The sequence below is a fragment of the Peromyscus leucopus genome, chromosome 11, assembly GCF_004664715.2.
Source record: "Peromyscus leucopus breed LL Stock chromosome 11, UCI_PerLeu_2.1, whole genome shotgun sequence".
Taxonomy (NCBI): Eukaryota; Metazoa; Chordata; class Mammalia; order Rodentia; family Cricetidae; genus Peromyscus; species Peromyscus leucopus.
This window is the reverse complement of record NC_051072.1, coordinates 44,610,048-44,623,155: the sequence shown is the minus strand read 5'-3', so window position 1 is coordinate 44,623,155 and position 13,108 is coordinate 44,610,048. Positions and strand designations below refer to the sequence as shown.

Here is a 13,108-nt window from a genome sequence, read left to right as displayed (position 1 = left end):
TCAGTTTATCTGGTTATCTGTTCATGGACACTAGTATTGCTTCCATCTGTTGCTTATTAAGTACTGCTGTGTTCGTGGCTGTACAAATCTTTCCTTACTCTTTAATTTTAAACTTTGTTTTAATTTTAATTTGTTTTTTTGAGACAGGGTTTCTCTGTGTAGTTTTTGGTGCCTGTCCTGGATCTCGATCTGTAGACCACCAGGCTGGATTCGAACTCACAGAGATCCACCTGGCTCTGCCTCCTGAGTGCTGGGATTAAAGGCATTTTCCACCACCACCCAGCTTTAATTTTAATTAAAAAAAATATAGTGTGTGTGTGTGTGTGTGTGTGTGTGTGTGTGTGTGTGTGTATAAATAGGGGTGTTTTGCCTGCATGTATGTTTGTGCCTCACATGGGTGAAATACTCATGGAGGCCAGAAGATAACATTGGAGTTTCAGGGGGTTTGTGAGCTGCCATGTTTGTGCTGGGAATTGAACCCGGGTCCTCTAGAAGAGTAGCCAGTGCTCTTACCTGCTGAGCCATATCTCCAGCTCCTGTATAGCTATCTCTGTAAGGCCCCATTTTCACTCCTTGTGTTGTTATAACCAGAAATGAAATGAAATTAGTGGATCATGTAGTAAGGTTTTCCAAATTTTTCATTAAAAATGTATAATTTTGTTTTTGGTTTTGTTTTGAGAAAGGTTCCTATGTAGCCTGTGCTGGCCTCAAACTTACTATATAGCTAAGGATGACACTGAACTAATGACACTCATGACTCGAAATCCAGTGCTGGGATTATAGGCATGTGTCACCATACCATGTTTATGTAGTGCTGGCTTTGGAACCCATGGCTTTGTGCATGCTAGGCAAGTATTCAGTCACAAGCTATATCCCTAGCCTTATTTTTGTGTGTTCAGGAATTTTTGTGATATTTTACATACTGTTAACATATGGTAATCTTACTGTTGTTACACAAAGATTATAATTTCTCCACATTTTGGATAATGACCATATTAATATGTATGAGGTTTTATCTTATTGAGGTGGCATTTTGCATTGTGTGTGTGTGTGTGTGTGTGTGTGTGTGTGTGTGTGTGGTTTTTTGAGACCAGGTTTTTCTGTGCTGGCTGTCCTGGAACTCTCTCTGTAGACCAGGCTGGCCTTGAACTCAGAGATCCGCCTGCCTCTGCCTCCCAAGTGCTGGGATAACTAACGGTGTGCGCCACCACCAGCAGCCTGTTGCCGCTTTTGCTGCCTGTGCTTTGGTATCATATTCAGGTAGTCATTGTCAGATTCAAGGTATGAAGCTTTTTTTGCGTATTCTTCCACTTGATAGTTGGGAATGCTTTTCATCTTAGTCGCTGGGAGTTAATTTTGTGTGTGTTGTAAGGTAAGTGTACCTCTTCATTCTTTGACACACCAGTTCCTAGTTTATTCACCACGTTTGAAGATCATCTCTTCTCTGTTGAGTCATCTTTGGAACCCTTGGTGCAGATCATTTGGCTGTATCATGTGGTGGTTTATATTTGGCCGCTCTGCTCAGTTAGTTTGTTTGGCTTTGTGTCAGTCCATGTTTTCATTTCTTGTAGCTTTGTAAAATATTTTAATGTCAGAAAGCGTAAGTCATCTGACTCTATTCTCCTCAAAATTGTTTTTAGCTGTATTCTTTGAGGCCTATAAGATTTTTTTCTTTCCCACAAAAGTTGACTTTTTGTTTTCTAATCTGTACTTTGGCATATATTATACAAATACTCTACTACTGAAGAGCACTTTCACCCATGCAATGGGATTTGGGTGGAACTTACACTGATACTTGAACAATATAATTTTCAGATCTGTGAATGTGGCATGCCCAAGATGTCTTTGTTAATTTCTTTGGTTTGAGGCACCATATGGTTACTGGGAATTGAACTCTGGAACTCTGAAAGAGCAGGCAGTGCTCTTCACCTCTGAGCCATCTCTCTAGCCCCTCTGTTAATTTCTTATAACAATGCTTTCCAGTTTTTTTTTTTTTTTTTTTTTTTTTATTTTGGTTTTTCGAGACAGGGTTTCTCTGTGTAGCTTTGTGCCTTTCCTGGAACTCACTTGGTAGCCCAGGCTGGCCTCGAACTCACAAAGATCCGCCTGGCTCTGCCTCCCGAGTGCTGGGATTAAAGGCATACGCCACCACCGCCCGGCGCTTTCCAGTTTTTAAAAAAGACTTATTTTAAATCTGTGGCTAGTGACTGCTTATATGTACGTGCACCACATGTGTGCCTGGTGCCCGCTGAAACTACATCAAAATGTCAGATTCGCTGGAACTGGTTGGAGTTACAGACTGTTGTGAGCCTCTGTAGATGCTGGGATCTGAACCTTGGCCATCTGCAAGGGCAATAAATGAGCCACTGAGCCACCTCACTAACCCCTCCCCTGCCCTTTTAAAAGTTTTTACTTTTTTTATTTTTATGTTTTGTAGTTTTCAGTTTACAGGTCTTGAAGTCTTTAGCTAGGTTTATTATTATGTGTTCCATTGCTTTTGATACTGTTGTAAATGGGATTGCTTTCTTAGGTTCCATTTTGAATTGTTCATTATTGGTGTGTAAAAATATTGTGTCTTCACAATTCGTTTATTCTAACAGTTTTTTTTTTTTTTGGCGGGGCAGGGGGAGGTCCTTCAGGGTTTCCTACATCAAGATCATGCCATTTATAAAGAAAATTTCACATAGATCTTTTTGATTTAGCTATTTTTATGTCTTTTTTTCCTTAGTTGTTCTAGTTAAGACTTCTAATTCAGTAGGATGTTGAATACTCCTGTAATAATACCATGTTAAGTAGAAATGGCTAAAGAAGGGAACTTTGTCTTTTTCTTACCTTAGAGGTGTTTGCTGTGGAATTTTCATGTGTATGGTTTCTATTCCTGTTTTGTTAATTTTTTATTGTAAAGGCATATGAATTTTCTCAAATACTCCTGGTATCAATTGAGATCATCAGTTGGTTCTTGTCCTCATTTGTTGATGTGGTATAGTAAGTTATACTGAAATGTCTGTTTTCCAGGCACAAACCCATTTGGTCTGGTGTATAATCATTTTAATTACTTGTTGAATGCAGTTTACTAGTGTTTTCTAGTTTCTATCTTGTAAGGAAAGAACAGTGATGGACACTAAGATGCCTCAACTTATTTATCTCTTATTTGCAGTACTCAGGATCAAACGAGGCCGTGTCCATGCTAATAAAGCTCTTCCACTAGCTCCAGCCCCGGTTCTCTTCTTGACTTTGTACTGACTGAAGTGCCGTGGCTTCTCAACTAGCATCTGGGCTTCTCACAATTGGATTTTTGTTCTTACATCATTTTATATCTGAGATGTAGTGTTGGACTACACTGCATATTTGGGAGCCCATATATAGATTAAGTTGATGTTTATGGAACTAGTGAGCTTAAGTAGAATGAAAAGGAAGAGCTCAGGTTTCTAAAAATATTAACATTTAAACAGAAAATAAGATCGTAAAAGTGGCATTAAAAGCCAGGAAAATTCTGTATCATAAAAGTCAAGAAAATAGTATTCTATGGGTTGAAGAGGGGGTTGGGGATTTAGCTCAGTGGTAGAGCAAGCACAAGGCCCTGGGTTCGGTCCTCAACTCTGGGGAAAAAAAAAATATTCCATGGGTTGAAGAGATGGCTCAGCCGTTAAGAACGCTGGCTGCTCTTCAAGAGGACCCAGGTTCAATTCCCAGCACCCACATAGCAGCTCACACCTGTCTGTAACTCTAGTTCCAGGACTTCTGACACCCTTACATAGACATACATTCAGGCAAAACACCAATGAACATAAAATAAAAATAAATTACATATTTTTTTAAAAAGTTAAAAAAAATAGTACTCTAAAAACAAAGCAAAACAATAATTTCTAACAACATATAGCCCTTAAATGTCAGGAAGTATTGTACAGATTTTTACATAAATTTAAAACAGTCTAGTAAATGTTTACTTTTTAGTCTCATTTTTATTTTATTATTATTATTTTTTTAATATTTATTATGTATACAGAGTTCTGCCTATATGCATGCCTACATGTCAGAAGAGGGCAACAGGTCTCATTATAGATGGTTGTGAGCCACTATGTGGTTGCTGGGAATTGAACTCAGGACCTCTGGAAGAGCAGCCAGTGCTCTTAACCTCTGAGCCATCTCTCCAGCCCTCAGTCTTATTTTTATAATTGAGAGAAGATAGGTCTTGCAGCTAGGAATGTATGTATATACATATATTCATTTCATAATTTGGTGTAAACATCAAAAAGTCAGAAATGATTTAAAATGTAACATTGGTTAAATTGTGGTTCAGATTATAAACTATCACAATAGTCTGGCCAGTATATATTAAAGTGAAAACTTTCCATAATCTCTGGCAAGTGAAAAAAATAATTGTCTTATCTGTATAATATTGTTTTTCAAAAGCATATTTGGAGGGTTGGGATATATTGTTTGTCCTTTATTGTAGGATGAGGCCCTGAGTTCATTTCCTAGCACTAGAAAAATAAACAAACAAAAAAATAGAAGTAAATGAAAAGTGCATTTGTTTTATGATTCTTGTCCAATGTGGAATATATCTGGAAAAATATACACCATTATTGTATTATTAACAGATATTTCTGGAAATTTAATGGTGGTCTTTATTTTTAATTATCCCTTTTTTGGGGTTTTAAATTTCTGTGTGATATTTACACATTCATGTGTATGCATATATGTGTGTGCATGCACCTGCTGGAGGTGTCAACTGCCTTACATTATTCTGAGACAAGTTCTGTCACTCAACATGGTTAAAAAACAAAGAGTAAACAAAAAGCATAAATGTTGTCATATTCTGACTTCAGTTTTTTCAAAACCACAGGACAACAGAGTTCATATTGGACCCAAAATGGAAATCAGAGTAGTTACATTAGGATTAGATGGTGCTGGAAAAACTACTATTTTATTCAAGTTAAAACAAGATGAGTTCATGCAACCTATTCCAACAATTGGTAAGTTTGAATACTGCTAGCCAACTGGCTTGTAGCTCGCTGAATTCTCGGTGTGTGATATTGGTATGCAGGTTCCTCTTTCTGGCTTTAAGACACGGCAGATGAGGTAGTGGTTGTGGGGGCTGAACTATTCATGGTGACATAGCAAAGAGGACTGAACGATGATGGGACAGTCAGACGGAATCTGACTGATGTCAGGAAGGAAGAGGTGGCAGAGGTAGAGTGGGCAGGTGTATGGATGCCCAGGTCCTGAGACCCTGGGGAAATGTACGTCTAGCAGCTGTTACAGGTAGACATTCCCAAAGGACTAGCAGTATAGTTGGTTTAGCTTCAGTAGCTGTTGCTATAAGCAGCCAGTTGCTAACTAAAAAATATAAACAGGGATTTGCTTGCCTTTGATGTGTCATTTATTGTTAAATATAAATGCAATATAAAAAATTAATGTTTTAACAAAACAGGTTTTAATGTGGAAACTGTGGAATACAAAAATCTAAAATTTACCATTTGGGATGTGGGTGGAAAGCACAAATTAAGACCATTGTGGAAACATTATTACCTCAATACACAAGGTAAGAGTCAAGAATGACATTTTTTTTTTAACTTAAAAACATTGTTAAGAAGAGTTTTAGTCCTGTCATATAACTAGCAAAACTGTTATTTAAAAGAATAATGGTGAATTTGAGAGGGGAGGGTAGTGGAGGGCATGATGTAAATGTACTTTATTTAGATTTAAAAAGTAATGATAAAACTGGGATATGTACATTTAGTTTACTTATGAAAGACCATTATTGTAGAATAAAAAAAACATACCTCCTCTTGGTTATTATTAAAGTTGAAGTCTGTTTTCAGTATTCTTATGGGTATGGTTGCTAACAATAAGGTAACATGAAGTGTGGCGTATATGTGTATTCTGAGGTCAACAGTTAACCTATCATAATTACTCAACAGCACTATTCCCTGGTTTATATGTGATCCCAGGGGAACCCATCATAGTTTTCTCTTGACCAAACGGGACATATCCCAGCATTCCATCTAGCCTTTATCACACTTGGCTCCAGTCTACACTTGTGTGCCCCCACTCTCCCATAAAGCATACTTATATACCTATTTTGTATGTCATCCATCCTATTCCCATTTAAATGTTAGACTAATTATTTTTACCCTGGAAATTTTGATATTATGGTTAGTATGAGCATAATTTTGAAGGAAAGGAATACTTTAGAGAGATAATCATGGTGATACTTTATTTTTAAAAGATTGTATTTTTTTTCTAAACTACTTACTAGTTTTTTTTTTTAAAGTTTTTGAAAATAGTCTCACTAAGTATCCTTACCTGGTCTGAGGCTTGCTATGTAGACTAGGCTGGCCTCAACCTCATAAAGATCCTTCTGCCTCTGCCTCTGCCTCCTGAGTGGTGAGATTAAAGGTATGCACCACAACACCCAACAGGTTTTTATTATTATTATTATTATTATTTTACTTTTTAAGTGAGCATACAAAGTAATGAGTTTCATCATGGCATTTCATATGTATGTGTCATCATACTGTCCTTTTTCCTCCTACTGGTCTTCTTCCTAAATGGTGCCCCTCCCTCTGCTTATGTAAGACTTTTTGTAAAGGAAGTTTTCAAAGAACAGGTAGCCTCAAGGTAGCTCTTAGGCACATTAGAGAGAGAGAGAGAGAGAGAGAGAGAGAGAGAGAGAGAGAGAGAGAGAGAGAGAGAGAGAGAGAGAGAGAGAGAGAGCGAGCATGAATGAGGGAGGACACAGTTTGTGTTTGATAGAGTCAGTTTTATAAATCCTATCAGAGGAGGAGAAAGTAAACCTGTGAAGTTATGTAAACTACTCAAGATCCTATCATTAATTATTAAGTCCTGCTATTAAATAGGCAGCCTTTAAATAAAGATAGAGATGGTAAATGAAATGTACTTGGTTAATTACTGAATTTAACAAATAACTTGGATATTTTGTGTATTTTGGCAGCTGTTGTATTTGTTGTTGACAGCAGTCACAGAGACAGAGTTAGTGAAGCACACAGTGAACTTGCAAAGCTGCTAACAGAGAAAGAACTCCGAGATGCCTTGCTCCTGATTTTTGCTAACAAACAGGTAATGGGTTTTTATATCAGAACACTTACTACTTCAGTAGTTTTGTATATTTCATGTCGTAGGTCAGTTGAGAAGATTTCAAAGAGTCAGTCCAATAGCTGTATATAAACTTTCTGCTGTGGAAGATGTTACCTTGGGTATCCGAGTATACAGAAACACACAAATCAAGTAATTGATGCAGACAATGCATTCTTGGGTCTAGATATAAACGTGTTATATTGTTTAATAAAGATAAACTGGGAAGTAACTTCAGTAAGGAGATAGAGCTGTTCTAAATGAAGTGGAGTCTTAAAGGATCTAAATGTAGGATTTAGGAGGTAGAACAGACGGATTAAGTTTAGGCTATCTTGCCCTATAGAAAAATCTTAAAGCTAGCATGAGCTACATAGTGAGACCTGGTCTCAACAAAATAAAAGGCTGGGGCTGTAAGTCAGAGGTAGTTCTCTCATGCAGTATATACATGACCTTGGTGTTGATCCCTCAAATGGGATTTGGTTATAAGGTTGGAATTAAAATTGTGATAGGATGAATTTGTAGATATCTTTGGGTCTGGAGGTGAAGGAAATAATATTAACAGGAAGAGAAATGGCATGTCCATTTTTAAGGAGCATCAGGTAGAGGATGAAAAAAACCTAGATTAGTAGATCTGGTCATGTTGTAAAGGCCATGCAGGGCTAGAATAAAAAGTTAAGGTTTTATACAGAAGAAAAAAAATAAAACCTTTTTGGACTTATTAGTACAAGATAACACTACACCAAAATGTTAAGACTAATTTTGGGGGTAGAAAAAATGTAGGAATTAATAATACCTTGAAGTAGCAGAACAGAAAGGTGGAAGGAGATGAGAGGACTTTTATAGGGGTAGAATTAGAATTTAGTGGTTGAATGGAGAAGATAAAGGATTAAGTGGGAGAGGCTAGACTCTTCGATCTTTCTGAGTCTAAGCTTCACAGGAAGGTGAGAATGCTTTTAAGGGAAGTAGTGCTGGGGTTTAAATTTTAAGTATAGGTGTTCCCTCTATATGTATGTTTGTGCACATGTATGCCTGGTGCCCACAGAGGCCAGAAGAGGGGTGTCAAGAGCCCCTGAAACTGGAGATAATAGACAATTGTAAGCCACAAGCCTCATAGTTGTGAGGACAATTGATTGGAATAAAACTCAGGTCCTTTGGGAGAGTAGCTAGTGCTTCTAACAATGGAGTCATTTCTCCATTTCTCTGAAGTGAAGCTGAATATAGTAGATGTCATAGGAGGGAAAGTGGAGTCAAGAATAAAGAATTTTCACCTCACCAAAAATGAACAAGAACAGGCAAACCAGGAAGAACTGAAACATCCTTACTTGACCAGTAAACATGCAAATAATATACTTGTGATGTTGCTAAAGATGAACTGACAGAATCCTTAGACAGCATACATTTCTGGCATAGTTACTAAATACAGTAATGGCAACATCTGTTCAAATTTTAGATGCATATGGCATATATCCCTTTACTCTCGGTCTGTAGCTGTATATCATGTTACACAAGATAATTTTGTAAATGTAGATAAACTTAACATATGTATATATGTCTTGAGTACACAGTTGTCCCTCATGATTCATGGAGGATTGGGTCTAGGATCTCTTACAGATACCAAAGCCTTTGGATGTTTAAGTTCTTTTTATAATATTTAGTATTTGTGTATAACTCACACATTCTCCTGTGTACTCAAAATCATCTGTAGGTTACTTATAAGACTTAGTGAAATGGAAATGGTATGTTAATGGTTGTTAGCCTTCATTATTTAGAGAATAATAACAAGTCTGTGTGTTCTATAAGAAAATGTTAGTGGTTGTTGCTTCTGAGAAGTAGGAGCAAGGAATGTTCAGAATGTGCATATAATAAGATCTGAAAAATTTTAAACCAGTTAGTTGAATCCATGGATGTAGAGGGCTAACTGTAGATACAGGTTTATAATAATGGCAGGACTTATTAAATAAATTACATGGCACCCACGCAAAGAAATGCAGTTTTAATGTTAAGATAATCTCCATGTGTTGATAACATATTAAATTGAAAAATATCTTTCTGTTAAGTAAAGACCCAAACCAGCGAGACAAAAGTATGTACTTTGATTGTACACATAAATTTTCTCGAAAAATATGTAAGAAATCACTACTATTGTTCCTGGGAAGGATCAAGGGTGGGAAATAATACAACCTTCATGATACAGTTTCTACAGAAACCATTTTTATGCTATATATGTACTTCTTTTTGGGTGAGAAGGGGACAGATGGCTGATGCCTTATAGTGACCTAGGTAGTATCTTTCAGATAGAGGCATAGCTGTGATTGACTGCAGTATATTATCCTTAATATATATAGGTAATTCTAACCAAAACTATTAATTCTTTGAATTAATCTAAGAATAATTACTGAAAATGAATATAGGTTTTGGCTAGGATTCAATTTGAATGTTATCAGCTGCCAGGCAGTGGTGGCACACACCTTTAATCCCAACACTTAGGCACAGGCAGATGGATCTCTAAGTTCTAGGCCAGCCTGGTCTACAAAGAGTTCCACGACAGCCAAGACTACACAGAGAAACCCTGTTTCAAACAAACAAACAAGCAAACAAACAAACAAACAAACAATATTAACAGCATATTCCTATATAAATAGTAAGAAAAAATGATCCCTTGGAAGGACTTATAAAAATTTAATTTGTCTCTCTTAGGATGTTGCTGGAGCACTGTCAGTAGAAGAAATCACTGAACTTCTTAGTCTCCATAAACTGTGCTGTGGTAGGAGCTGGTATATCCAGGGTTGTGATGCTCGAAGTGGTATGGGGCTCTACGAAGGGTTGGACTGGCTCTCCCGGCAACTTGTGGCTGCTGGAGTGTTGGATGTTGCTTGATTCTAATGCAGCCGTTGTTTCAAGCTTATGGTTAAAAGTTACTCTGCATGTAATGTATCCTAAGAAACTGTACATCTCAAATATGATAGTTAATGTAGGATGTGTATATAAGAATCCTGGACTGAGAACTAAATATGACATTGCTTTTAAAAATTATTCTGTGGCAATTTTAAATGACCATATTACATTGGTTAAATAGAAATTTCTTGGAAATAGACTTTTAAAGGATACATTAGGTACTGGATATTTTCAGTTTGTATATGACCTGTATATTGGGGAGGAATAGTCACAGAACGAGTAAGTAAAGGTTCTTTATTTCAGTCAAAACAAAACAAAACAAAACAGCCAGTGGAGTGCCTAACAGAACCTAGGGAAGTATGGCTTCTTTATCCCACCTTTTTATTCAGTTTTGGTAGTAGACATGGCAGTTGTGTACTAGAATTGAACTATATTGCGGGAAATAAGATTGCTTTACATTCAGTATACCAGTATCATTAATGCTGGGGAGTATAAACTATAGAAATCAGTGTTTTCTACGTTTTACCAGAACTCTCTCCTAAAGCATTTTGCATAACGCACAGTGAGAATGAGATATTATCTAAGTGGACCTGATCACTAGACCAGTACTAAACCAAGAACAATAAAACTGTGAAAGTTGTTTGATCTTCACTAATGAGAACCATTTCCTGGATCGGGCCTAGGTTTATTTCCTAGGTCACAGTCCTATATTGGTCCTTTATTGTTCAACACATTTACTTAGGCTTAGTAATATTGCATCCTTTGTTGGTAAAGTGTCATAAGCCACATGAAAAGCCAGGCACTTTCACATGAACACACAGAGACCTAATTAGAAAACCACCTATACCTTAGGGGGAGTTATTCAAACAGTAGGGAATGCTAATTTCTTTAACATGGTTCCCAAGTTAAGTGCATTCATATGACAGTAAAAAGGATCAAGGCTCTTCAGGACAAGGTCTCAGTTAAGAGGAAGAACATGTCTATAGGAAAAGAAACATTTAAAAAAGTTTACATTTATTATGGCAGTGTTGTGAATAAAAGTTAAATTTTGTGTTCTTTACGGTTTCTTATTTGTAAAGGATAAACTTATTATGGAAGCATGATTTCTTGAACTTAAATAGATTTCTTGTTTTTAATGTTCTTCTTACTTTATAGGATGAAGTTGATTCTTAAATCATAGTGCAGTGTTTTACAAGGACAGTGGTGTCTAACAATAGGATATAACTTTTAGGTTGCACTGTCTGGTTCAGTTTTTTCAGATGTACTTTTTTTAAATTTAAACTTTTAGAAAACAGCAGTAGAAAAAGCCCGTCACGTATTACGGGCAATATGTAAATAAAAATATAGTATTTTGTCCTTGGTTTTTCAAGAAAGTTACTACTGGTCATGCTGTTACAAGTAGTTTGTGTGCATATGTAATACTTTGTAATTAATTATTTAATATTTGACTGATTTTAGTAACTGTGAAAAATAAAAATGTTGCATTGCTTGTGAGACCTTGAACTGTTTTCTGTACTAGGTAACTGAAAATGTGTTGACACTAAGATGTGAACTTGATTTTGTTGTAAATTATGAAGTTTATTATTTCACCAAGTTTGTTAAACTTTGTAATTCATATTCTTAAAATATAACCAAACATAATTTTCAAACTGTGCTTAAATATGATGGTAATATAGATATACTGTAGTCTTTATGTGTGATTCTTTTTCTCGGGTGGGCTCCTATTACTGTGTAACTTACATCCTTTGACTAGTTATTTGTTAAGATTGCACTAGTTTCCTCTGGGAAGTGTCAAATTTTAAGAATCAACACATGTTTCAAGTACAATATATTAGGATTTGCCTTAAATCTCTGAAATTCTATATTATATCTAATTATTACTGTATGAATTACATACAGCAGGTATGTCAAGTGTATAGCCCTGGTCTGTAATTCAGGAATGATTTATAGCTAGCAAAAGCCATTATTTGAACACACACACACACACACACACACACACACACACATATATATGATCAGTATAGAAAGCAATAAAATGCTTCACTTATAAGGAGTTCTGTCATTACAAAACCTGCTTAATAAATTGTTCATCTAGCATCATTGCTAGTAAATAACTTAAGAAAGCGCACTATTAGAGCTGGGCAGAGCTCAGTCGTGGAAGCACTTGTCTAGCATGCATGAAATCCTGGGTTTGACCTCTAGCACTGCAAAAAAGAATAACTTCATTTTTTGTGCTATGCCTAAAAAGAAACAAATAAAAAACGGAGAGGAGAATGACTTAACCTATCACATTGGGAAAGGGTTCATTTGATAATGCAAAGGTTTAAAGATATTATCCTATATAGAGAATTTTACATTTGAACAAAAAAATCACATTTAAACAAAAGGTAGAAGGAACTTGTAGGGGGAGAGCTAAATTGTTGCAATAAACAAAAGTGAAAATTTTTTTGGTTAAAATTTAAATTTAATCTCATTTCACGGAAGAACAAAGAACATTTAAAATTACCATTATAATGGTTTGATGGTCTGGAGAGGCAGCTCATTGGTAGAGGGCATGCTTAACAAAACCCGAGATTCCATCCCCATCATCACCAAGAAAGGAGTTGAGGATGGGCTTGAAAAACTTGTCTGAATCTTAAAAAATATTTAATGCTTATATGACATTGGAAAAGTTCTCATTTTACAAAATGATAACAGGGAAGACATATATATACTTGTATACTTCCAAAAAAGAAGACAGGAGAAAGCAGACTAAGTGTGAGATTGTGCATTAGTGATGATTCAAGGCTGGTGACGCGGCTCAGCTGGTAGAGTGCCTGCTATTATGTACGAGGCCCTGCGTTCCAGCCCCAGAGTACTGCATAAACTGGGCACCGTGGAGTGGGTCTGTGGTCCTAGCACTTGGGATCACTAGCTACATAGAGACTTTGAGGCCAGCCTGATACACAAGTCCCTGTTTCAAATAAAATATGAAAACAGAAGTCATTAGTTGCGTATGTGATTCTTCAATTAAAGCAAAATACTTGAATGTTTGAGGAATTAGGGATTATTACCATTTGATGGCATTATTACCAAAATTTTATATTAAAGCTTTGGGAATGGATAAAGATAGGTT

The 13,108-nt window shown here is 36.3% G+C and overlaps 1 protein-coding gene across 2 annotated transcripts in view; it reads left to right on the top strand.

Moving 5' to 3' along the window:
* Trim23 (tripartite motif containing 23) overlaps positions 1 to 11,686 on the top strand; it is a 31,579-nt gene extending 19,893 nt beyond the window's left edge. For both annotated transcript variants that reach the window (XM_028883873.2, XM_037209451.1), the window contains exons 8-11: positions 4,847 to 4,976; positions 5,435 to 5,545; positions 6,959 to 7,083; positions 9,796 to 11,686. In XM_028883873.2, the coding sequence (XP_028739706.1) occupies positions 4,847 to 4,976; positions 5,435 to 5,545; positions 6,959 to 7,083; positions 9,796 to 9,975 (546 nt within the window). In that variant the 3' untranslated portion in view covers positions 9,976 to 11,686. The remainder of the gene's footprint in view (positions 1 to 4,846; positions 4,977 to 5,434; positions 5,546 to 6,958; positions 7,084 to 9,795) is intronic.
* The last annotated feature ends 1,422 nt before the right edge of the window (positions 11,687 to 13,108 follow it).